General features: G+C 41.0%; 1 protein-coding gene across 1 annotated transcript in view; it reads right to left on the bottom strand.

Moving 5' to 3' along the window:
* Window positions 1-23,695, bottom strand: part of LOC137073664 (adhesion G protein-coupled receptor E5-like) — a 33,651-nt gene extending 9,956 nt beyond the window's left edge. The window contains exons 1-8 of the mRNA XM_067442371.1: window positions 23,556-23,695; window positions 21,597-21,668; window positions 21,355-21,495; window positions 20,770-20,898; window positions 19,257-19,376; window positions 16,959-17,132; window positions 4,996-5,136; window positions 4,782-4,910 (exon numbers count right to left, since the gene is read on the bottom strand). Coding sequence (XP_067298472.1) covers window positions 4,782-4,910; window positions 4,996-5,136; window positions 16,959-17,132; window positions 19,257-19,376; window positions 20,770-20,898; window positions 21,355-21,495; window positions 21,597-21,668; window positions 23,556-23,586 — 937 coding nt within the window. The 5' untranslated portion in view covers window positions 23,587-23,695. The remainder of the gene's footprint in view (window positions 1-4,781; window positions 4,911-4,995; window positions 5,137-16,958; window positions 17,133-19,256; window positions 19,377-20,769; window positions 20,899-21,354; window positions 21,496-21,596; window positions 21,669-23,555) is intronic.
* Between the last annotated feature and the right edge of the window lie 4,115 nt (window positions 23,696-27,810).

The raw sequence follows: 27,810 nt of genomic DNA, 5'->3' as shown, positions 1-27,810 counted from the left end.
TTCCGGATCAGCAACTGAGTTGCGCGAATGTTTATATCTGTTCGCTGCATTTCGGTGCCGACTGTTTCATAAACAAGGCCCAGCTCGACGCCGGATTTTCCCGATCGCCTAATGCTGAATGATGGAGCAGTCCCAACGATAAAGGTCCCAACGATAGAACCGCGGGCGGTGAGTGAGACTGCTTCAAATGTCTGTGTTTTTGCCTATGCTCATCAAGTAGCCCAAACATGATCACGTATAGTTAATTGATCAATGGAGCATGCGATGTGTAGTGCGTGTACATTTGTTTAGCTGGCCACTATATGTGTAACTTTATGTTTGTGTATTGTAAAAGCACTCCAAACAACAATACACAAAGAGTGGGGAAATATGTTGAACTAAATAAGCGCGCTTCTTCATTCAAATGCGCTACTATTCCGTGTCTTTCTATGTAAACACTAACTTAGCCTGCCGTGCAAAACCAGTCCGCTTACTAACGTCTACACAAACCGCGTAAACACACACACACACGTGCACAACTGCACTTCCCACATGTACACCTTCAAAGACAAAAATACGACGATATAATTCAAGTATAAATATGTAAATAACACAAGCCGCTAAGCATATTATATAGTTAGTGTATAACTTGTCCCACATAGAGACGTCCTGCTCTAGTCGTTTTTGCTGCTGCTCCTGTTCAACTTCAGCCTCTGGGTCTGATTCCGGATCATAGATGTATGGCTGTATCTGATTAAAAGCCATATTTTTATTTTGAATAAAGTTTTTCCCGCTGTTAGGGGTGACACAGCTTTACGACGCACTCGACTCAACACAATAGCAGCGGCGCGCACACGTCATTATTTAGCTCCGCCCACATGACACGCCCCCACCCGCTCGGCTTTTTTCGGAAAGACTCGGAACAGCGCATCTTTCTTATATAATTATTAAAAAAATAAAGACTTTTCGGAGATATGCAGGATGCAATGCTACTCTATAGGTACTCAAGATTGACATGACACTGACTGAAACTGAGTGTTTCACCCCCCCTTTAAAAACACAACCAAATAAAGTGGAATAGGAATAGTGTGTTGTGCTGACAAATGCTTCGTTCAGCCTGGTCTCATTGGCAAAACGAAGCTGTGGCAACGTTTTTGCAAACCACAAAATACGTACCAATAGGTACATATTGTGACAGTTTTAAAGTGAAATGAACACTAGAGGCAGTAAAACAGCATTTTTTATCGTTTTCTCTTTTTTTTTTTACCATAGTCCATGATTAGTAAATGAATACATTTTGGAGTTTGCGTCACTAAACCAGCTCCATATGTTCAGATTTTCTGATCTATTAAGCTCGATAGCTCAGCTGGTACAGATTTGACCTTGCCATGCTGAAAGCTCGGGAACGAATCCCGTGAAAAACAGGTCACGATAAAAGAGCTCAAAGACGAGCTCAGAACACAAGCTAAAATGACACGGATATAATCTTATTTCTGTCACATTTGCATTTGTTAACACTATCAGGTAGGTTTAGGGTTTAGTGTGTGTTTACGTTAAAAAACCAACATAACCAGATTCACGTAGCCTAGAAATCTAGACGCACCCTAGCAGCAGCAAATTTAATCTGCCCGCAAGTGTCGTCTAGGAACTCTCAATACCCTTCTGAGCTGTATTCCTTACAATCTGGACGGGCCAATCACATCGTGTATAGAGTCGACGGGCGGGGCTATAATGACGACGGCTGAGTTGCGTTTGCGTGCTTCTAGTAAACACAGAAACTGGCGAACGGCGGTCTTTCAAATCAGTTTTGAAGATGTGTTCGAGTTTAGCCGACCGGATACGGCGAATGTTTAATCTGTCAGCGACCTCTCCTTCACCTTCGTTGCTCTGGTTGGTTGTAGCGCTATCCTATCGCGTGCAGAGGGAGTTTGACAGACAGCCGTTTATCCGCCCCTCGGATTGAGCCGTCAATGGGGAGTTTCCAGACCAAACATCTTGATGTGGGTCTGTCTTGTCAGGCTAAGATTCACGCACATCTGTTCCGGAAAAAAACAAAGCTTTTAGCGCCGCCCAGTGGACATTTCACTTTGAAACTGTCGCGATATGTATCTATTGGTACGTATTTTGAGGTTTGCAAAAACGTTGCCACAGCTACGTTTTTCCAATGAGACCAGACTGGCTTAGTTAGTCTAGTTCACTTAACTAGTTTGTTAGTTAACTAAAAAAATAACTGCAGAAAGTACTTGATAATTTACTTTTTTCTACATTTGTTGACACATTAACATTGATTTAACATTATTTCAATTAAAGGGGTGATGAATTGAGAAATCAGCTTTCCCTTGAGCTTTTGATATATTAAAGGTCATGGTAATATAAGATTATCCTGTACGTTTCAGAGCTGAAAACTTCCTTGTTAGTCAAAGAAAAGCTTTTATAGACACCAGGCCCAGAAAACGATCGTGTGCTTCATCCTGACGTCATCGACTGACGAAACGCCGCCTCTACCGAATAATAAGCACGTGTAGTTCAGTAGCCCCGCCCACTGACTCATCTAATTCAGTAGCCCCGCCCACTGAATCATCGCATCACGCTAGCCAACAGCAATAACCTGCCGAAGGAGATAGCAAGATATAGTAGAAGAACACAGTCACTGCATGAGCTTCCTTCAAAACCTTATATTAGAAATGTGTGATACTTCATTTATTTTTAATGAAGTTCCAGCTCACGTGGGGAAGAACGTTTCGCTTCATTTCACAGCAGAATCGTTTGTAAACAAGTCTCAAGTGCTGGATTTGCAGACACAATGCTGTGCTTCTATATTGAATCCGACAGGAATGGTGCAACACACTTATGTGAGCAAAACATCTTTTTTATATGTAATAATAATAGTCCCGGGGCTGTGTGTTTTCCAGACAGGCTACCAAAACTTACGCCTGTCGGCAGGCCAATGAATCTCAAATAGTTATTCCTTTCTTGATCTGGGTGCATGCATATACATATATGTGTTGTGTGTGTGTGTGTGTGTGTGTGTGTGTGTGTGGGCATACTTTTGTGAAATATGAGGACACAAATGTGTATAATGACATGGGTAGGACACAGGTATTGCAGGAGAGGGTGAAATAAATAAAGACGTTTACGAGCCCTGTGGTCGAGAGAATCATTCTGGTGCCGCTCTTAAATCAATCCCTCATGAGAACTGACCGGGGAGCTGAAGCTCATTAAATATGCAAATCTTATCCAATCCTAGCCGTGGGCGTTTACTTCCAAGTCTCCAGTGACACACCCATCAAAACCCAGCGTTCAGGAGAGAGCCTCAAAACCAGTGTAGAAAATAGCCTATTGCTGAGTAGTTATGATGTTTTTGAATGTAAAAACCACACGAACATCATTAGTTGACCTCAGACAACAGTATAAAAAATACAAAAAGCCACTTCATGACACCTTTAAATAACACCATAAATGTCCCATAAAGGGGAAAAATAATAAAAGCCAACAAAAAAAATTCTGGAAGGCACATATTTACTCTTAATAAAAAAGGTGATTTCTGACACTGAATGAATGATAAGCAATACTAGGGCTGCACGATTAATCGAAATCGAACCGCAATCGCGATTTGGCTCGTGTGCGATTATGAAAGCTCAAAGGATGCGATTTTAATTAAATAAATAAATGCCCAGTGTGTTAGCGAAGAGCGGCTCTGTGATAAACGCTGCTCCGTCTGAAAGACTGCGAGTTTGAGTCGCTTATAACGTGCGTTTAAAAAAGCAACAGGAGTCAAACATTTTCACAAACTAGTGAAGCGTTCATAAACCTGTTCAACTAAAGACGTTTAATAACATGTTTAACTCACTTCATATCGTCAGTCGAGTGTGTGTGAGCTGATGTGGCTTCTCATCAGAGTGAGGCAGACGATGCGTTATTTTATAGTACTCTATGTCAATCAGCACTGCATTATAATACACTTTATTATTATGAAAATACCCCAGATGGCTTGAAGAACTCAAATACACCATATTTAGCTGCAGTCGTGTTTATTGTCGTCATGTTTAATCAAAGCGTCTCTATCTTCTGTTTACAGCGTTAGCTTCACATCAGGGGTTTCCTGAAAACTAACGTCAATTACTTCTCTGGGGCGAATGTGGCGGTTTCCGCTCGAGGGCGCCCTCTGGCTTTCAAAAACGTTTGGGTAATCAATAATAAGAAAATAATGCTTAATACATTTTAAAACGTAATAAACTTATAATAAAAAATTATAAATTTATTGGACAATCCATGTTTTTCTTCAATGCACAGGAGTTTTTTCCCCCACAGTGGATGCACAAGAGGTTCATATTTCATATTAAAGACAGACTGTAAGAATAACTCCTTAGGCTTAGACCTTTCTAATTTTTTTTAGTCATAGGCTGTCTGCATATTAATAGGTAACCCAGCAGTTTTTTTTTCTTTTGTAAAATACGTTTTCTGTAAAATATTACAAAAATAATAATAATTATTAGTATTATATTGTTATATTTATTCTGACGTACTCTTTTTTTTATTTGTAATTATGAAAATGTTATTGTAATGGTAATATTTCTTATTTAAAAAAAATTTTTTTAGCAGTAATAATAATCATAATTATTATTATTAGTCACATTAATATAAAAACACAAAATGTTATATACACACACTTTTCATGTGTAAAAAATTATAATAACAATAATGGCATTTTAAATCGCAATCGCAATTTTACCCAGAATAATCGCAATTATATATTTTCACCAAATCGTGCAGCCCTAAGCAATACGAGTGTCGCCGCTCACCTTCACATGCGGAGTCTGGGGTTTTTTCACGATATCCTTCAGGACACAAGCATCTGTAGGAGCCAGGGCTGTTCTCACACTTCCTGTTACCTGAGCATGGAAATGTCCCCTCTGAACACTCATTGATATCTGTCGGAGGAAGCAGTTGGTATTAATTATAGTATTTTAATCAAAGTAGTGGACTGTTTTATCCCATAATAATCCCCTTTCTCACCCACACACTGTCCTTTCGTTGCTGCTGTGAAATTGGCTGGATTTGATTTAAATCCGTCTTTACAGATGCAGTAGTAACTTCCAACTGTATTGAAACACTGAGCGTTTTCACCACACAGATTCCTCTCACACTCATCATCATCTGTAAAGGAGGCAGGAATCAAAAAGGAAATATCATTACAAATTAGAAAAACTACAGTTACACAAACTACATCTTTTGAGTGACAAAATAGTGCTCATTACCAACACAGCCGTTTCTACCATTTTTGTATCCAAGGTCACATTCACGAGACTCGACAGACAGCAGGAAAAGACCTGTTGAAGATAAAGAAAAGCAAGATCTGTAGAATCATCTTTGTACATTCATAAATATATCCATAAATACATATGAAAAACTCTTCTGTCAGGTGAAATTAAACTTAAAGAAGTTCCAGTCACGTAGGGCAGAATTGCTTGCTTTAAGCAACAAGGTTGATTATAATGTATTATGTAGGTAATTATCTGGATGTTACTTTATCATATCACATCAAAATATGCAAATTTAACAATACAGACACCTCCAAGCGAGACTCTCTGCTGCTAAAAAAACGTTTCATTTTGTTGATTCAGTGACAGATTTCCCAGTCTGAGTCAAACCGATGCCTCATTTGAATCGATCTACACTGGTTGGACAGAAGTTGATTGATTAAAAACAACCTACTCATCAAAGTTGTGTTTGGGAATCGGAGCCGGACTACACTAGTCCTGCTGTGTTTGTGTGTGAATCGGAGCCGGACTACACTAATCCTGCTGTGTTTGTGTGTGAATCGGAGCCGGACCACACTAGTCCTGCTGTGTTTGTGTGTGAATCGGAGCCGGACCACACTAGTCCTGCTGTGTTTGTGTGTGAATCGGAGCCGGACTACACTAATCCTGCTGTGTTTGTGTGTGAATCGGAGCCGGACCACACTAGTCCTGCTGTGTTTGTGTGTGAATCGGAGCCGGACCACACTAGTCCTGCTGTGTTTGTGTGTGAATCGGAGCTGGACTACACTAGTCCTGCTGTGTTTGTGTGTGAATCGGAGCCGGACTACACTAGTCCTGCTGTGTTTGTGTGTGAATCGGAGCCGGACTACACTAGTCCTGCTGTGTTTGTGTGTGAATCGGAGCCGGACCACACTAGTCCTGCTGTGTTTGTTTGTGAATCGGAGCCGGACTACACTAGTCCTGCTGTGTTTGTGTGTGAATCGGAGCCGGACTACACTAGTCCTGCTGTGTTTGTGTGTGAATCGGAGCCGGACTACACTAGTCCTGCTGTGTTTGTGTGTGAATCGGAGCCGGACTACACTAGTCCTGCTGTGTTTGTGTGTGAATCGGAGCCGGACTACACTAGTCCTGCTGTGTTTGTGTGTGAATCGGAGCCGGACTACACTAGTCCTGCTGTGTTTGTGTGTGAATCGGAGCCGGACTACACTAGTCCTGCTGTGTTTGTGTGTGAATCGGAGCCGGACTACACTAGTCCTGCTGTGTTTGTGTGTGAATCGGAGCCGGACTACACTAGTCCTGCTGTGTTTGTGTGTGAATCGGAGCCGGACTACACTAATCCTGCTGTGTTTGTGTGTGAATCGGAGCCGGACTACACTAATCCTGCTGTGTTTGTGTGTGAATCGGAGCCGGACTACACTAATCCTGCTGTGTTTGTGTGTGAATCGGAGCCGGACTACACTAGTCCTGCTGTGTTTGTGTGTGAATCGGAGCCGGACCACACTAGTCCTGCTGTGTTTGTGTGTGAATCGGAGCCGGACTACACTAGTCCTGCTGTGTTTGTGTGTGAATCGGAGCCGGACTACACTAGTCCTGCTGTGTTTGTGTGTGAATCGGAGCCGGACTACACTAGTCCTGCTGTGTTTGTGTGTGAATCGGAGCCGGACCACACTAGTCCTGCTGTGTTTGTTTGTGAATCGGAGCCGGACTACACTAGTCCTGCTGTGTTTGTGTGTGAATCGGAGCCGGACTACACTAGTCCTGCTGTGTTTGTTTGTGAATCGGAGCCGGACTACACTAGTCCTGCTGTGTTTGTGTGTGAATCGGAGCTGGACTACACTAGTCCTGCTGTGTTTGTGTGTGAATCGGAGCCGGACTACACTAGTCCTGCTGTGTTTGTGTGTGAATCGGAGCCGGACTACACTAGTCCTGCTGTGTTTGTTTGTGAATCGGAGCCGGACTACACTAGTCCTGCTGTGTTTGTGTGTGAATCGGAGCTGGACTACACTAGTCCTGCTGTGTTTGTGTGTGAATCGGAGCCGGACTACACTAGTCCTGCTGTGTTTGTGTGTGAATCGGAGCCGGACTACACTAGTCCTGCTGTGTTTGTTTGTGAATCGGAGCTGGATTACACTAGTCCTGCTGTGTTTGTGTGTGAATCGGAGCCGGACTACACTAGTCCTGCTGTGTTTGTTTGTGAATCGGAGCCGGATTACACTAGTCCTGCTGTGTTTGTGTGTGAATCGGAGCTGGACTACACTAGTCCTGCTGTGTTTGTGTGTGAATCGGAGCCGGACTACACTAGTCCTGCTGTGTTTGTGTGTGAATCGGAGCTGGACTACACTAGTCCTGCTGTGTTTGTGTGTGAATCGGAGCCGGACTACACTAGTCCTGCTGTGTTTGTGTGTGAATCGGAGCCGGACTACACTAGTCCTGCTGTGTTTGTTTGTGAATCGGAGCCGGACTACACTAGTCCTGCTGTGTTTGTGTGTGAATCGGAGCCGGACTACACTAGTCCTGCTGTGTTTGTGTGTGAATCGGAGCCGGACTACACTAGTCCTGCTGTGTTTGTTTGTGAATCGGAGCCGGACTACACTAGTCCTGCTGTGTTTGTGTGTGAATCGGAGCCGGACTACACTAGTCCTGCTGTGTTTGTGTGTGAATCGGAGCCGGACTACACTAGTCCTGCTGTGTTTGTGTGTGAATCGGAGCTGGACTACACTAGTCCTGCTGTGTTTGTGTGTGAATCGGAGCTGGACTACACTAGTTCTGCTGTGTTTGTGTGTGTGTTTTGGCATACAGAAGTCAACAGAAAGACATTCTCTTACTAGTGATCGATATATGGGGCCGATATTTGCGTTTTTTCGGCCGATGGTGTAGATTTTCCCAGCATTATTTACAGACAGGCGTCTATAGGCAGCTGTTTTGATGGAGACGTGCAGGCCATGTCCTGCCCCTGGCCCACTAGCAAAGAGCGGGAATCTGCTCGTCAAGACAACGATACGTTTTAAAGGGGGGGTGAAATGCTGTTTCATGCATACTGAGCTTTACACTGTTAAAGACTTGGATTCCCATCCTAAACATGGACAAAGTTTCAAAAACTAATGTTGGACGTTTGATGGAGTATTTCTGTGTTAAAAATACTCCTTCTGGTTTCTCACAAGTTTCGGAGAGTTTTTTTCGAGTATGGGTCGACTTGACGTTAATAGAGCAGAAGGTCCTTGTATGGGCCGTACGGGCTCTTCTCCCGGTAGGGTGCGCGCGCGCGTGACTAGAGCGAGAGAGGAAATGAACGCCCATAAACACACTAAGCTGCAGATCCAGACGTCGTTATAGAGCGGTCCCAGCAATAAAGGTTCGGTCCTGGAAGCAGCCGGTAAGTAAAACTGCTTCAAATGTCTGTGCTGTGCTTATCGTCGCGTGAGTAAACATCGACTCGCATCGAGTGCGCACATACACAAAATGCAGACTTCGATTGCAGGGAGCGCGCGCAACTCTTAAAGGGGCCACACTATATTTCTACTCGTTACAGCGTGCTTTAGTTTCATTATCATGAAAAGGTCAAAGCCATCAGGGGCTCAGTAGCGTAAAAAGAAAAAAGAGGAAATATAAAAAAGAAAGCGAAATATACAGGTATGTTAGCCTACTCATTGGTTACTTGTTCTCTACTAAGCTGGTCTCTCTATCATAACGTTGAGCAAAACATTACACTGAGTATTAGTACTGGACGGACCACACGCCATGCTCATTTCAGGTGCAGAACATTATAGCATAGTTAATTTGAATAAAATAATGTTTACATCAGAGATAGCTGTTTAGTGTAAATTGATCAAGTAGGCTAATACTGTCATAACCATGGGCATCACTAGGCCCTTTTTTATGAACTTATGCCTCAGCCCCCCCCTAAAAAAATATGTGATTAACCTTTAAAACATAAGTTATATGAAACTGGCGCAAGGCTTCGGCTTCATTGCAACATATGAATCTTGCCTAGGGTGCCAGAAAGGCTAGAAACGGCCCTGATCCCACCAAAGCCTTATTTGCATTATCAGCTTCACGCGGTACTAACCAGATAGACTTTATCTCTAGAAGCTCTTACTGAGAATGAACAGAGATCTTGATGATTTACTGAAAATGTTTGGTCAAGCTTGAATAATTTGATACAAGCTAAAAAGTACATTTGACACAGGGTTAAAATGAACACCACATGCATACAAACAGTACACTTTCACACATAAAAACATAACACTCATTGCACTCATAGAAACAACCCTAAATAAATGTGAGTGTTCAGGAAACCACAGATGTGTTGAAGATGTCCTGGACGATCTGCTGTGAGCACTGTGGCTGATGTGTCAAGAGTTTCTACGAATTAAATGAGCATCTCTGCTTAAAACTCTCCGAATAATCTGTACGTCTGCAGGACGAGAGCACACGCACTTCACACCATTTTCAGTTCTGCTGTTTGTTTTTTTGATGAACACGGAAAATGCAACGCACAACTTTCCACCAAGCACTCACACTCAAGTCATGCATTTCATATTTTTTGGGTAATGCAATAGTTATGTTAACTTTATGTCAGTGTCAAATCAAATAAAAAACACTGAAACCCTAATGACGTAGCTGCTTTGACATAGGTCACAGAGCGGCTTTCTGCCTTCACTTTTATACCTGGGTTTCAGTTTGACTGTTGGTGGTGATTTATTACAAATGGTGCTGTACCCGATCCTGTGGATATGTTTTTTTACAACATCAGGGGGATCAGGCCCTTCCTATCAGAGCTACACAACACTTCGCCTAAGCTCCTGTTCTACCTAGACTGGACTATTTAATGCTCTCTTGGCAGGCCTTCCATCATGCACTGTCAAACCTTTGCAACAGATCCAGAATCCAGAAAAATGGTCTTTATCAAGGTGAAGAGAGTGCACTTCACACCACTCTTCATAAACTTCTCGCATCAAATTCAAGGCACTGACGTTTGCCAATAGAACGACCACTGGATCTACACCCCTGTACCTAAAAACTCACTACTCCAGACCTACATGCCCTCCAGAAGTTTGTATTCTGCAAGTGAACAGCGCCTTGATGTGCACAAAATCACTTATAAAAATCACAATAAGATCACTTTTTCACAGGCCTTCCCCTGGACTGTTCCCAGCTAGAGGAATAACCTGCTGAACTCAACACAAAAGTCTTTAGTCATTTTTCAAGAAACAGATAAAGTCGACTGATAAAGACGATGAAAAATGATACAGACGATAAGAGCCTATGCAAGGATACTGCGTAAGATAGCACTTCTGTTGGATGGTGTGAAGAAAGCACAAAGATTTGTGAAACTGATGCCCCGTCATGGAACCAAACATTGAGAAAGCGTTAACTGTTGCTGTACCACATTCTGACGTCGTTGATCAATGGGAATTACTGAGCTTTTGGAAATCCAATTTACAAGTTACCCAACCAGCTCTTTACAAACCCTAATGCACTTATATTCCTTCATTTCAATTAATAATACAACAAAAAAATGTGCTAATAAGAAATAATTGATGGTGTGAGACGCTTTAGATTTGTTAAATTGCTAAATCGTGCCTTGCCCCATCTGTTAATGTATAATGTACACCGGAAATAGTATATGTTAATGTACATTTAGAATATAACGTAGAATAATCTGATCAAAAGTTTACTAAACGGACATTCACCTGACTGCTTCCCTGTTAGTGGAATGACCAATCTCAACCCAAGAGTCTCAGGGTGCGTTCACACTTGTAGTTCGGTTAGTTTGGTTCGTTTGGTCCGGACCAAAAAACAAAAACAAAACATATAGTCCTGGTCCGCTTAGCATTCACACTGGCATTTTTAACAGCAAACCTAAAGTTACCGAACCAAAGGCACAGGGAGACGCTCACAACCTGATTGGTCGGCTTATATGACGTAGGAGCTGCTTACCGAAACTTCAAAACAACGCTGTGTGCGGATTAAACGCCATCATTTTATGTGTGTACATATGGCATTATTTTACCATCTGAGAACTCATGAAGAGCTCATTAAATGTTCAAAACATTCAAAACAGCAGCAGGATTTCCTCCGTAGTGCAGAAAAGAGACGGCCGTTCTGTCGTCTGTACCTGCTAATGGGCAGCACAGGTCCTCTGATGAGAAGAGCCAGGTCTGCTTTTTGTGCGTTTCTTCTAGCATTTTCGAAACATGCTCGTTGGACCAAGTATTGATGAGGCTCTTCCTCGTTGCTCTACGTTTGCCCTCTAACGTTAACGTTACTCATTCTGGATACACCGATCTTTCCGCGTCGTCCAATCAGCTGCATTATGCGTCGCATCTTGTGACATCTCGTCCTGTTTTTGGTCCGTTTACATGTCTTTGGTCCGTGTTGCGTTCATATATCAGTCGAACCGCACCAGAGTTCGTTTGGAAGCGGATCGAGACCCATCTTTTTGGGGTGCGTTCACACTTGTCATGTTTGGTTCGATTAAAACGAACTCCGATGCGATTGCTTGTTTAGTGCAGTTCATTTGATCATATGTGAACGCTGCCATCCGAACCCTGGTGCGCACCAAACAAGCGGACCGAGCGCTAAAAAGATGGGTCTCGGTCCGCTTCCAAACGAACTCTGGTGCGGTTTGATTTGACGATGCGGAAAGATCGGTGTATCCAAAATGAATAACGTTAACGTTAGAGGGCAAACGTGGAGAAACGAGGAGGTGCCTAATCAATATTTGGTCCAACAAGCATTTTTCGAAAATGCTAGAAAAAACGCACAAAAAGCAGACCTGGTTCTTCTCATCAGAGGACCTGTACTGCCCATTAGCAGGTACAGACGACAGGACGGCCGTCTCTTTTCTGCACAACGGAGGAAATCCTGCTGCTGTTTTGAATGTTTTGAACATTTTATGAGCTCTTCATGAGTTCTCAGATGGTAAAATAATGCCATAAGTACACACATAAAATGATGGCGTTTAATCCGGCACAGCGTTGTTTTGAATGTTCGGTAAGCAGCTCCTACGTCATATAAGCCGACCAATCAGGTTGTGACCGTCTCCCTGAGCCTTTGGTTCGGTAACTTTAGGTTCGCTGTTAAAAATGCCAGTGTGAACGCTAATCGGACCAGGACTATATGTTTTGTTTTTGTTTTTTGGTCCGGACCAAACGAACCAAACTAACCGAACTACAAGTGTGAACGCAGCCTTAGCGCTCTCGGTCCGCTTGTTTGGTGCGCACCAGGGTTCGGATGGCAGCGTTCACATATGTTCAATGAACCGCACTAAACGAGCAATCGCACCAGGGTTCGTTTTAATCCAACCAAACATGACAAGTGTGAACGCACCCTTAGTCATTTTCAAGAAACAAATGAAGATCAACACCTGACCCATTAATAAGAACCCTTGCTTCGTAAACTGTGCTTGACTAAGTAGGACTAGTTCTCATTTGTAAGTCACTCACTTTGGATAAAAGTGTTTGCCAAAGGATTATATGTAAATTGAATTCAGTGCCATCTGCAGTAGGGCCGTTGACTCCTGTGGTACGTGTGGTAGAAGATTCATCTCAACCATCTGTGGTTATGGTATATTTATGATGCTTTCACACCTCTACTTGGCAAGCCTCTTGGTTAGGTTACTTGTAGGTACAATTCTATTAAAAATATTTATATTAATACATTTTTTGGTATGTTTTTTTAAAAGTGGTTTTCCTGTTGAGAGTTCATTTGAGCTTTGGCAGTCTTTGTGGGTATGTTAGGTTACACACTCTTAAAATAAAGGTTTAAAAATGTGCATTCATGACAGTGCCATCAAGGAAAGTGAATCCTAAAATAGCCATTAATTTCTTAGTATAAAGTACCTTTTTTCCACTATAAAGACTAAGAATGGATGTTAAAGGTTACTTATGAAACCATCAATGCCAATAGGGAACCTATATTTTTAAGAGTGTGAAATGTGTACACACAAACCCAGACCCAGACACATGATGACATGCCAAATGAAAGTATGGCACCTACGCAAGGTTTACACCGTCAGAGAGCACTGTTGTGGGATGTTGAAGAAAAAAAACACAAGGGGTTGTGAAACTGATGCCCCGTCATGGGACCAAACATTGAGAAAGCGTTAACTTTTGCTGTACCACATTCTGTCGTCATCGATCAATGGGGGAAGTACTGGGGGCTGAAGTTGTACTTTTGGAAATCCAATTTACAGTTTTCCCACTTGCCTGACAGTTTACCCCACAAGACCTTTCCAAAACGTTGTGCATTTATACACATTTTTATTAAAAATACAACTAAAAACATAGCTAATAAGAAATAGATGATGCTAAGGATGTATTGATAAAATTGCAATATCGCGCCTTGCCCCATCAGTGAATGTACACTGGATATAGTATCTGTTAATGCACTGTTTGATTATTCTACATTTAGAAGATAAAATAATCTCATCAAAATCCAAATTTCCATGTAAAATTTGACATTTTCATAATGTATTTCTCTTAAATGTAATTATGGAGAGAGATACATCTAATAATATATTCTTTAAAATATGTTTTATATTGTGTGTGCCTGGAGCACAAAACCAGTCACAAGTCTTTGTATGTCACTGTAAGGGTCAAAATTATTTATTTTTTTTGTTTTATGCCAAAAATCATTAGGATATTAAGTAAAGATCATGTTCAATTTAGGTATTTTGTAAATTTCCTACCGTAAATATGTGTGTTATTAGTCGTAATATGCATTGCTAAGGCCTTCATTAGGAAGTTTAAAGGAGATTTCCTCAATATTTGATTTTTTTGCACCCTCAGATTTTCAAATAGTTGCATCTCAGCCAAATATTGTCCTATCCTAACAGACCAAAATGACTCTTATGACTGATTTTGTGGTCCAGGGTCACAAATTGAAAATCTTAGATTTTGCTGAATCTTTGAATGTAAATTTAATTGAAATGGCATAGTTTAAAAATCTCCATGAATCATACTAATTTGTACATTAACCAATAAAAACACCATAAACATGCCAACTTTACTCTACAAATCTAAATGAATGAAATCCCACATTCCATCTTCACACACAGACAGTTTTGATGTAGTTTCTTATCAGTCTTATCTTACTGTCTGTGTTGTGTCTAAGAAAGAGACTTTTCATTATGATTCAGTGCCGTGAAGAATATGTGTGTCTGGTTTCATGGGGAACAAGAGTCCTTGTGTTTAAAACACACACACCCTTTTGTCTGTCTAACTCTTAAAATGACCAGTCCACCATCAGCACACACACCAAATAACCTACTCACCCAAAAGAAGAAGTGCCCACTTCAGCTCCATGTTAGGAACCGTGTTGTCAGACGCCAGTCTGCTATGATAATTAAGGTTAATTCCCAATCTGTATTCCAGTAAATAGTCGGATGGAGATTCCCGTCACCTTCGCTTTCACTGGAGCTCCTGAGGCGGATTGAAATCTCTCTCCTCTAGTGAATATGGTCGCCTCGACTGATCCGATAAGAAGCTTTTTTTAAATCTTTTTTTTTCTCAAAAGTTTCCAGTCAGTTTTCCAGATGATTCCTCCTCGGGTTGTCTCGTCTTTCACCTCGCCTCTATTTTTCTTAATCCAGGCGGTCGGAAAGTTTCCACTATTCCTCTTCTTTCCCCCCCCACTGGCCTCGTCCGTTATATTCCTCCTTCACTCTGCTACTGTGTGTACTGTGCGAGAAGTCAGCAGCTATTCATAGCTTATGTCACAGAGAGAGAGAGAGAGAGAGAGAGAGAGAGAGAGAGAGAGAGAGAGAGAGAGCGAGAGAGAGAGAGAGAGAGAGAGAGAGAGAGAGAGCGCAGCTGTCCTCCTCGCTCCTTTTTGCCATAAGTCAGACGCGCGCCTTTTTTGTTTTTTTTTGCAGCCGTTCACTTTTTTCACACAGCAAAATATCTTTAAAAAGTGTCTTTTTCTATTTGTTTTTCGATTAAAAACCTCTAAAAAAAAAAACTTAAACTACAAGCAACAGTAAATCAGTGATTGTGTCTATTATTTCACTTTTCTTTTTTTACCACACCGACAGGTTTTTTTTTTTTCTTCTTTTTCTTTCGGTGGTCGGAATGACTCAGAGCAAAAGGGGGTTTTAGACACTCATTTCTTCACGTACACACACACACACACACACACACACACACACACACACACACACACACACACACACACACACACACACACACACGCACACACACACACACACACACAATGGTGGCCGCTGTTGACACTCGCGTCGATGACGTCATGTCCTGAGTTGCACAACAGGGGTTGTACCAATGCAAACACACATTGGCATACCTAAGTGGTTTATGTAAATATATGTGACTCTGGACCACAAAGCCAGTCAAAATGGTAATTTGTTTTTTAAATTGAGATAATCTCAAAGCTGAATAAATAATATTCCCATTGATGTGTGGTTTGTTAGGCAATATTTGGCCAAACTCTTTGAAAAACTGAATCTAAATATTGAGAACATCTCTTATGTCCACATTAAGTCCTTGGCAATGCATATTACTACTACTTATAACACAGATATTATATATTAATGGTAGGACATTTACTAATTATGTTCATGGAACCTGATCTTAATATCCTAATGATTTTTGGCATAAAAGAAAAATGTATAATTTTCACCCGTACAATGTATTGTCGCCTAAATGCCAGATATTTACGCGTGAGACCAAACTAAAACATATAAAAAGCATTTATAAGTATTACAATTTTAGATGTTTTCTAAGATCTTTCTATTATTCATTAAATCTCACAATAATATTTTAAATATCCGTAAGGTTAATACATATCAAATCTTAACTTATTGGTTATTTACTTTCAATTTAAATGTCCCTAAAATATGGTTAAGCACACACACATTCTCTATGTCCCCTGATTGAAGTTATATTTCCTTTACACACACACACACACACACACACACACACACACACACACACACACACACACACACACACACACACACACACACAGAGAGTTTACTGGGTCATGGGAAAGGTCAGGAAAAGAGACACAGGATTTCAACTTATTTAAAATAATTATTAAATCACTCACTTGACTTGAGGGACCGTGTGTGTGTGTGTGTGTGTGTGTGTGTGTGTGTGTGTGTGTGTGTGTGTGTGTGTGTGTGTGTGTGTGTGAGTGAGAGTGAGAGAAACAGACTAAACACACTCAGGAAATGGGAGATGAAGCATTCAGCTGGAGTTTTGTTGATTTTTAGTGGATGACGCTGCGTCCCAATTCGCCCTAAAAGTATGTTCTCTTTCTGTGAAGCTTTTGAGTGTAGCAGAAGAATAGATGAGCTTTGGGACATACTATCATACAACTGAGTCGAATTAATTCCAATAACCGACCGTACACACACACACACACACACACACACACACACACACACACACACACACACACACACACACACACACACACACACACACACACACACACACACACACACACACACACAATACTGACTGTCTTCATCTTTAACTCTGCATCTGTCGGTCAAGCATTTATGAACACAGACATGTTTGTTTTACCTTCTTTTTATTTGCTTGTTTCATAATTTGTCCTCATCTGTTCGAGATTTATTGAAAACATTGCCACAGAAGCCAGACGTCGTCTTCGACCAATGAGACTCACACACAGAAATACTCCATCTCTGTGCACAAGAACAAAATATAATTATTAACTAATACTTATTTTAACAGTGCACTAGCAGATACATCAGCACACTCATAATGCAGGCTCCGATGCATTTTGACTGGTTGTTGCCGTAGTTACTGTAACCCTGGTGACAGTTACAGCTGTAGCTGCCTGGATGATTGGAGCAGTCGGCGTTTGTGCCGCAAACATCTGCAACTGTACACTCATCGATGTCTGAGAGAGAGAGAGAGAGAGAGAGAGAGAGAGAGAGAGAGAGAGAGAGAGAGAGAGAGAGAGAGAGAGAGGAGAGAGAGAGAGAGGCTGTCAGTCGCAAAGTGTATTATATTACGTTTTATTGATTGCAGGACTCATTGATTGTCCCCAAATATCTTTTCAATTTTCCTTTCTAAAAAAGCCTATTGCTTATCTTCATTAAAGCTGCACTATGTAACTTTTCCGTCCACTTGAAGTCGCCTTTTCAAAACAAAGGCACAGTTTGATGACAGCAAGTTTGAGCTCAGCATCTTGGGACATGTGGACTTCACCTCACAGCCGGTGGGAAAGAATCGGGATAGGACTCGGGCAGATATCATGTTTATGGATGTGATTATTAACGTTACTGTAGTGTAGTGTGAAGCAGAGCAGGACTGAGTGTCGAGGAGCGATTGTTAATGAGATGAACAACACGCGCTTCGCGAGCAGCGGGACTTTAATTATGCCACAGTCGACGACGCCATTTCCTCTTTTCCAGTCATGAGTGTGAGGTAACACAGCTCTGTTTATCCTATCAGACACATCTGAGTGTGTTGAGATGATGTTCAGACGTTACTCTGTGTGTTCGCTCAGCGGCTGCTGTGACACTTGTTCACACTACAGGAATAAAACCAGAAACCGAGAGTAATGCAGATATGATGTCAATCGACAGGCCACGCCCTCACACGTCCCGGCTCCTTGGTTAAAATAGCAACTTTCTCACGATTTACAAACAGCTGGAAACCTTTAGGGTGTTATAAATACTCAACTGAACAAAATATATAACACTGGCCTTGTGGTTTTTGGATATTTTACTTCAACCATTTAATGCACCTTTAAAGGGTTAGTTCAGCCAAAAATGAAATGTCTGTCATCAACTCCTCCCCCTAATGTCGTTCCACACCCGTAAGACCTCCGTTCATCTTCACACACAGTTTAAGATATTTTATATTTTGGAAAACTTTTCGAATAACTGTAAAATCTATATATTTGTTCAATATTTCTGAAGATGAAATGACGGCATACCAACAGAAGTATAAGAACCAAAAACCACAGCTCAAACAATCAACAAGTGTACCTTGTACCTAGCCTAGAAATCTAGACGCACTCTAGCGGCAGCAAATCTAATCTGCCGCAAGTGTTTTCTAGCAACTCTTAATTCCCTTCTGAGCTGTATTCGCCTAACTCTTGCTGGGCCAATCACATCGTGTATAGAGTCGGTGGGCGGGGCCATAATGACGATTTGCGTGCTTCTAGTAAACACAGAAACTGGCGAACGGCGGCGGTCTGTCGAATCAGCTTTGACCGCGACTCTGGAAGACTTGGAGTTAAGCTGTGGGCGGCAGTGGCTCAGTGGTTCATGTAGATTGTCTACAAACCAGAAGGTTGGTGGTTCGATCCCCGGTTCCACTTGACCAAGTGTCGAGGTGTCCTTGAGCAAGACACCTAACCCCAGCTGCTCCCGACGAGCTGGATGGCGCCTTACATGGCTGACATCGCCGTCGGTGTATGAATGGGTGAATGTGAGGCAAAAATGTAAAGCGCTTTGGATAAAAGCGCTATATAAATGCAGTCCAGTCCATTTAAGCTTTTCTCTGAGAAAAGAACAAAGAACGGCACTGAAGTCATTCTTAAAAAGGGAAGATGTGTTCTGAGTTTAGCCGACCGGATACGGCGAATGTTTAATCTGTCAGCTCTGCTTCACCTTCGTTGCTCTGGTTGGTGTAGCGCTATCCTATCGCGTGCAGAGGGAGTTTGAAAGACAGCCGTTTATCCGCCCCTCAGATTGAGCCGTCAATGGAGAGTTTCCAGACCAAACATCTTGATGTGGGTCTGGCTTGTCAGGCTAGACAAACCCAACTGTTGGGTTAAAACTTGAATACAAAAATGTAACCCAATGTCCATTTTTTGGTTCAAACAACCCAGCATGTTTTAGGTTGTATTCAAATTAATTTGATGAATGAGTCAGGACAAAAGTAATCTAAAAGTAGTCAGAATACATCATGTAATGCAATTACATTACTAACTAACATTTTCATCATGTAATTTGCAATAGCATGTGACCTGACCTAGCATCAGTATCATTAGCAGCACAGCGGCGCTCACCTGCACAGGTGCCGTTCTCAAGTCTCTGAAACCCTGGAGAACAGGAGCATAGGAAACTGCCATGTGTGTTAGTGCAACTGCTGTGAACTCCACACACTGAGGACAAACACTCATCCACATCTGCAGCAAAACACGCACACGCACACACACGCACACACACACACACACACACACACACACACACACACACACACACACACACACACACACACACACACACACACACACACACACACACACACACACACACACACACATACACACACACAGAAAGAGATGAGGGTTTCATTTAGTCACAAGCACAAGTTCACAGATTAAGAGATGAGCTTCATGTGGAAACTCCTCGGATAACTGTAAAATATATATTTTTCAATATTTCTGATGATGAAATGACGGCATACCAACAGAAGTATATGAACCAAAAACCACAGCTCAAACAATCAACAAGTGTACCTTGTACCATTAACCATAAACAGACTTTAACATGACAGTGAAGTCTTTCCCCGATACGAGTACAGCATCTCCAGATCAAAACACATGAAGAAGCAGAAACAAGCGATCGCTTATGAAATCATATGCATTAAAAAAACAAGCAACAACATCTCATAGTTTTTGTTGAAGCCAATACAGAAGTGATCAAGTCCCTCGACTGGCCACTAGAGCGGCTCCAGAAGCAGCAGACTCTCATTGAGCCCAATGCCCAAATTTACAGCAGAAACACACGTTTACAGTCTGGTACAAACTGTGGTGTTGGTCTATACGGCTGATTTTGCCCTTCATGAGATCTGTGAGGGGGTGAATTATTTTTATAACTCATTTGTTTACATTATATAAAGCCTTAAAGTTCTGCACAATTAGGGGCGTGGCCACTTTGAGTGACAGGTGGGTGTCTGCTATCTGTTAGTCATCACCTCAGCTCCGCCCACGTCCCGCCTCTTTGCCCATTGTCAGTTATCTACGAGTGACGCGTGACAAATTATGTCATATGTGTTTCTTTAAAAAATGACATCCCCATCTCTTGGCCTGGCCTACAGCATTTTTAGCTGTTTTTATGGATCCGTGTGAACGGGAATAACATTGACAATGTTGTCGTCTGTACAGACAACCGTTTCCATCTTTAGCATGTTCATCGTGCTTATAAACATACCCTAAAATGATTAATGAACCGTACCTGCATGCAGCAAAGTTGTATAGAAACGCACTGTTAAATTACACGCTAAATTTATCAGATGGATAACCATGGTATAATCAGGGTCAGAAAACAGCCAGGGGCAAACATGCCAACAAAACTTACAAAAATGCCCCGATAGGAAGGATATTTGAACTATGCGATAATTTTATAATAAATTAAAAATATATGATTAAATTCTAAGCCTATTTATGGGTTTACACAGTATATTAAAACATTTTAAGTAGCTGACACTAAATATAAAGAGCCAACATAATTTCTTGATGCTCTTCAGTTTGATTAATCCTCAAATGAATGATAAGCAATACGAGTGTCGCCGCTCACCTTCACATGCGGAGTCTGGGGTTTTTCCACGATATCCTTCAGGACACGAGCATCTGTAGGAGCCAGGGCTGTTCACACACTCCCTTTTACCTGGGCATGGAAATGTCTTCTCTATACACTCATTGATATCTGTTGGAGGAACAGTTGGTATTAATTATAGTATTTTAATCATATCATAGTAGTCTTCAACACAGAAACAGCCATTCATTGCCATTATAAAGCTTGGAAGAGTCAGGATATTTGTTAAAATAACTCAGATTGTGTCCGTCTGAAAGAAGATACACAACTAGGTGACTTGAGGATGAGTAATGTGGGGTAATTTTCATTGGGTGAAGTAACTCTTTAATGTTAGTTTTCTCTGGCTGGTATTGTGTGTCTGTAAGGCACATTCACTATGGCCAGGGAGAGCCAAGAGAAAAGTCTACAGTGCAGTAGTGGACTGTTTTATCCCATAATAATCCCCTGGACATTCAAACGTCTTCTCTGAACACTCATTGATATCTGTCGGAGGGAGCAGTTGGTATTAATTATAGTATTTTAATCAAAGTAGTGACTGTTTTATCCCATAATAATCCCCTTTCTCACCCACACACTGTCCTTTCGTTGCTGCTGTGAAATTGGCTGGATTTGATTTAAATCCGTCATTACAGATGCAGTAGTAACTTCCAAATGTATTGAAACACTGAGCGTTTTCACCACACAGATTCCTCTCACACTCATCTACATCTGTAAAGGAGGCAGGAATCAAAAAGGAAATATCATTACAAATTAGAAAAACTACAGTTACACAAACTACATCTTTTGAGTGACAAAATAGTGCTCATTACCAACACAGTCGTTTCTATAATTTTTGTATCCAATGCCACATTCACGAGACTCAACAGACAGCAGGAAAAGACCTGTTGAAGATAAAGAAAAGCAAGATCTGTAGAATCATCTGCCTTTGTGTACAATTTCGAACATTTGGAAAAATATTGAATAAAATGTAGACATGTATATTGTTACAAAATATTTCTTTTTCAGCTAAATGATGCTTTACATTAATCAAAGAATCCTAAAAAATAAAGTGCACCGCAGTTTCCACATACATTTCTGCTTTAAACACTGATAACTATCATAAAAGTGTGTTGATCAGCAAATCAACATATTAATGATTTCTAAAGGTATCTACACTTGTTGACGTAAACTGAACAACACGGCACGCCAACAAAGAGGACACACACTACTCTTCTGGTTTGCTACAGCATTATAGTGTTTTATTAGCCTGACAAGCCGGAGCCACATCAAGATGTTTGGTCTGGAAACTCTCCATTGACGGCTCAATCCGAGGGGCGGATAAACGGCTGTCTGTCAAACTCCCTCTGCACGCGATAGGATAGCGCTACACCAACCAGAGCAACGAAGGTGAAGCGGAGCTGACTGATTAAACATTCGCCGTATCCGGTCGGCTAAACTCGAACACATCTTCTCTTTTTAAGAATGACTTCAGTGCCGTTCATTGTTCTTTTCTCAGAGAAAAGCTGAACTCAAGTCTTCCAGAGTCGCGGTCAAAGCTGATTCGACAGACCGCCGTTCGCCAGTTTCTGTGTTTACTAGAAGCACGCAAACGCAACTCGCCCGTCGTCATTATGGCCCCGCCCACCGACTCTATACACGATGTGATTGGGCCGTCCAGAGTTAGGCGAATACAGCTCAGAAGGGTATTGAGAGTTGCTAGACGACACTCGCGGCAGATTAGATTTGCTGCCGCTAGGGTGCGTCTAGATGTCTAGGCTAGTGTTTTATACTACCGGGCTGTTGAATGCTGGATTCTGATTGGTCGATGACGTTTCTACAGTGTCTAATTATTTTCAGGGAAAGCACGGCTAAAGTAGTTCCAGTCCTGACCGCATTACAGTCCCATATCACGCCGCCCAAATGATCTCAGTTATTTCAAACGTCTTTGCAGCCGACAACAGCGAAAGAACCAAACCCTGACCAAGCACATAAATATAGTAAAAAAATAAGATAAAAACAAGAAACTATATGTTTTTGCCACAAAATTACATCACATACTCTCTTTCTCCTACTCTCTCTCACACACATACAGTATAACAACACACGTTTTCAGTGCTGCTCTGATGATTTTATCAGTGAAATACTTTAGCAACTTAAAAGCTTCATGACATTTCTCTAGCGAGGTAATAATGGTGCTATTCTTGACGCTTCCCGTCGAAGCCACATTACCACCTCAGTTGTACATTATGTTCTAATAACTCAACAGATTGTTGTCAACTATTCCTTACATATAGTGTATTTTACTATTATTAACTAAAGTCGAACTTCTGGCAGGGCAGGTCATTTAAGCTTGCGTCATCTAACTGTCAGATATAGGAATAGTACGATGTCTATCACAGCATTAGTATTATCAGCTGCTATTGCGTTTCTCCAGAGCTTTTTACCATTTTTTACCCATTTACCCTCCTCCATCCCCAGCTCCTCCTCTCATCCAGTCAGGATTTGGTATTCTGACTGAATTCCCAAATTATTTTGTCCATTTAAATATCAACATTAATGATATCTGCAATATATTAAGTGGATTCTGTTCTGTTTACCCTTAGGGGGTTATTGCTGCTCTCTCTGCTTTTATCCATGCTAGGCGGCCCAGAACAGACCCGTACCGGCGCCAATCCAAACTGTATGTTAATTGTCAATCAATCATCTTTGATGATAGTGTTCCTGACAGAACTGTCTTTAACGTAAAGATATTCACCACACACACATGTTAACACTGTGAAGCAACTTACCAAAAAGAGCAAGTGTGAACTTCAGCTCCATGTTAGGAAATGATTCCTGTCTGTTTTGGTTTGTGATATGAAATTCCCAAAAGACAATATAAAAGTAAGTCTGGCTGACTCTCACTTCTTGTCCTTTATGTTCAGTTTACAAGATGGGTCACAGATGAGTGCAAACATTTAAAGTGAATATTTCACTTCCTGAGTTGCGTTTTTTTTTAACCTTACTTCCGCTCTGACTGATGAGTCAGTAGTGTTGGGCAAACTACTTGAAAAACGTAGTGAGCTAAGTTACTCACTAACTTACTTTAGTTAGTGTGTAATGTTGCTGTTAGAGCATAAATAATACCTGTAAAATTATAAAGCTCAAAGTTCAATGCCAAGCGAGATATTTTATTTAACAGAAGTTCCCTTTCAAAGCCTACAGCGAACGGCCGGTTTGGTCTACACCGCTGCACTTCCTGCTGTGATGACGTCACTAGAACCGTTTGTTGACTAAAGCTCCGCCCACAAGAACACGCAAAATAGGGGCGTGGTCTCGCTGCTCTCCCACGTGGAGAAGAGCGCGCATTCAGCGCTTGCATCGCCCCGTTATGGTGAGAGGCGGGACCTTTCCGGGCAAAGTGCGCTAAGCTGCTGTCCAATCACAACACGGGAAGCGCTGGCCCAATCAGAACTCGTTACGTGTTTCTGAAGGAGGGACTTCATAGAACGAGGAAATCATCAGGCCGTTTTTAGGACAGAGGAAACAGCGCTGTACAGATAAGTCAATTGTGTGAAAAATACTGTTTTTTACACACAAAACATGAACTCATGTTATATTGCACACTGTAAACACAATCAAAGCTTCGAAAACACGCAAAGAACGGGACCTCAATGCTATCTCAGTGATCAATAAAAGTCAAGCATATAAACATTCGTATTTTTTCAGTTATTCAAAAACTGTCCGAAAACAATTTGGCAACAAAAACATGTGATCCATAATTTTAAAGGTGCCCTAGAATGAAACATTTAATTAAACTAGTGAAATAATAAGAGTTCAGTACATGGACATCACATACTGTGAGTCTCAAACACCATTGCCTCCTCCTTCTGAGGTAAATCTCGTAAATCAAAAACACCTCGAAAAAAAAGTGCTTCTCAACATAAACCCAACCGTGGCGGAAAGCGTTGGGGATCATTTATATGCACGCCCTTAACATTTACATCTGTCTGAACATATTCATTGTCAGGCAGAACTGACGAAGCTGAATCCTTGAGACTGCAGGTAAACAAGACACTCGAAGATAGCGAAAACGGCTCTCATGACATGTCATATTCAGGTTGTGCAGGAGACGTGAGGACTTTTCATATGTCAACAGTCATGGTTGAGGTTTATTATAATCGGATACCACAATCATTTATTTCAAAATCGTTCGTTTGTTCAAGCGTCTTAAACAGGAGAAAGGGGCCAACCCAATCTCACAGATTTCCGTGAAATGAACACGGACCCTTAACTCGAAAATCTGTGGTAGTTTCACGGAATCGCCGAAAATTCTGTGTGTGGTTCACGGAAGGGATGCCTGTGTAAGTCAATGACAGTCAGCATCCGTGATCCACACACGGATTCCCAACACACATTTAATTATTTGCATTTGTCAAAGTAGACATGATTTTATGATTATTTATATTTTATATTTTGGAGCAACTAACTCCACTCCTACTCTAAACCTACCCACTGCCAACAATATAAAACACATAAAACATATGAGGACACAGATGTGTATAATGCCATGGGTATGACACAGGTATTACAGGAGAGGGTGAAATATGAGGACATTACCCATGGCCCCACTTTACAAAAGGCTTATAAATCACACAGGAGGAGTTTTTATGAGAAAGTAAAAATGCAGAATGTTTCCTGTGATGGGTAGGTTTAGGGGCTGTGTGTGTGTGTGTGTGTGTGTGTGTGTGTGTGTGTGTGTGATGGGTAGGTTTAGGGGTAGGGGTAGGGGGAGTGTAAGGGGATAGAAAATACGGTTTGTAGTATAAAAACCATTACGCCTATAGAATGTCCCCATATGTCACAAAAACAAACGTGTGTGTGTGTGTGTGTGTGTGTGTGTGTGTGTGTGTGTGTGTGTGTGTGTGTGTGTGTGTGTGTGTGTGTGATCTATCTCCAGGAAAACAAGTGTCATTTATCATTCATATCAAGAGGTGGCCAGGCTGGACGCCGATGCTTTTAACAAGAGGTATTCAAGCGACAGTAGATTATTTTCAAACTTTGCATTGAAAAGACTCTTTGCATTTCTCTTTTGACACCGCGCAGACAGCGAACGCTACTGAAAAATGTAGCTAAGCTACTGCTACTGCCCAACACTGTAGTGAGAATATGAGCGTAGTTATATATTTACTCACTTCAGAAAGCTTGTCTCATCATTTGCTTTTCTGCCAGACGCCCGACCCCTAAACGAACCCAACAACATCAATAAATTTATCAATAATGAGCCTTTTCAATGCTTGCCACTATATTAGTGAGGACATTTGACCCTCGCAAACTGCCTATAAGGCCAGGAAGAAAGAGCTTCATAGGTTACTCTGCACGAACTGTATGCATTTACACAGAGCGACGGAGATGTATAGGTCAGCTGAGTTCTTCATGACATCTGTGTAAACAGCTGGACAACAAACGAACAATTTTGTTGTACTTTCTGAAGTGCTTCAGACGCTTACATAATCAGATTAAAAGCGCACCAACACCACAAACAATGAAAGTTTGCACAATTTAATAGTCAAAGTCAAACAATGTCAACAAAACACATTCCTCACTTCAACCACAGCGCCTTTTTAGGCAGAAATCACAGAAGAACAATAAGAAAGGTAGTTATAGTTAATGCAGCAATTATTTTCGTCCACTCAAAATCTTCTATTATGGAGAAAACTAAATGTGCTTGAGCCGTTCTAATTTAAACCTGAAACATGCGGCGTTTAAATAGATCAGCGTCTGTTTCGCTTCTGTTTCTGATCTCAAAGCTCATGAGGATGAATAATGCTCCAGTGATTGATGATGTTACTCTTCACATCAGCGCAATCCTTTGACCTTAAAGGGGTCATGAACTGCATTGTTTTATAATGTTTCCTGGTGTGCACTTATAGTGTTATTATCATTTTTAGCAGTGGATGAAGTACTTGCCAAACTTGAGTTATATTAATGTTTTTTTTTTGTTTGTTTTTTAGTTATGGGAAGTTTCAATATATATAAAAAGAACTGAAATCGAAGGCATTTCTGATGTTCTGTAGGCTGCATGATGAGGATACATTTTAAATATGAAAATGAAGAGTGTGAAAGTGTCGGGTGTGTGTATCGAGAGAGAGTGTGTCTAGTGTGTATGTAAGTGTGAATGAGAGAGAGAGAGAGAGAGAAAAAAGAGATAAAAAAAAAAAAAAAAAAAAGATATATATATATATATATATAAAATAATAAAAAGAAAAAAGAAAAATAAAAATAAAAAGAGAGAGATAAAAGAAAAAAAAGAGAGAGGGAAAAAATAAAAAAATTATATATATTCCACAATGAGATTAAGTAATACAGCAACTCATAAATCAAGTAATTCATACAATTAAATTCAACATACTTCAAAAGCGTTCAATAATTCATATTACTAGAAACATAATATTATAAACGACTAAATAATATTACAAAAATGGTACAAAATCTAGCTCTCCGTTTAAGCCTGGAAATGAAGTTGCTTTTAACGTATAGATCCAGAAAGACTCTCGTTTTAAAAGTCTGTTAACTCTATCTCCTCCTCTTATTGATTTAGGAATATGCTCAATGCCAACTATTTTCAGAGTACTTGGGCTACCATGATTTGTATATCTATAGTGTGTAGCCATAGGGTACAGAGGGTTACAGACTCCAATAGCATTTTTATGTTCTGATAATCTTGTCTTTAATCTTCTTGTAGTCATCCCTATGTAGAAGCAGCCACACGGACACTCCAACCTATCACCACGAATGAAGTATTGCAGTTAATAAATGATCTGATTTTGAATTCTAAGTCTGAGGTCACATCTCTAAATGTATTAGTTTTAATCATATTATCACAGTGATTACAGTTGCCACACCTGTAATTTCCTGTACTCAAACTTAGCCAGGTGTTTGATTTTTTGGAGGGAAGATGGCTTCTTATAGCCTAGAAATCTAGACGCACCCTAGTGGCAGCAAATTTAATCTGACCGCTGTAATCGCCAAACTCTTGACGGGCCAATCACATCGTGTATAGAG

Source organism: Pseudorasbora parva, chromosome 4, assembly GCF_024679245.1.
Source record: "Pseudorasbora parva isolate DD20220531a chromosome 4, ASM2467924v1, whole genome shotgun sequence".
NCBI lineage: Eukaryota > Metazoa > Chordata > Actinopteri > Cypriniformes > Gobionidae > Pseudorasbora > Pseudorasbora parva.
This window is presented reverse-complemented; position numbering and strand designations above follow the sequence as displayed.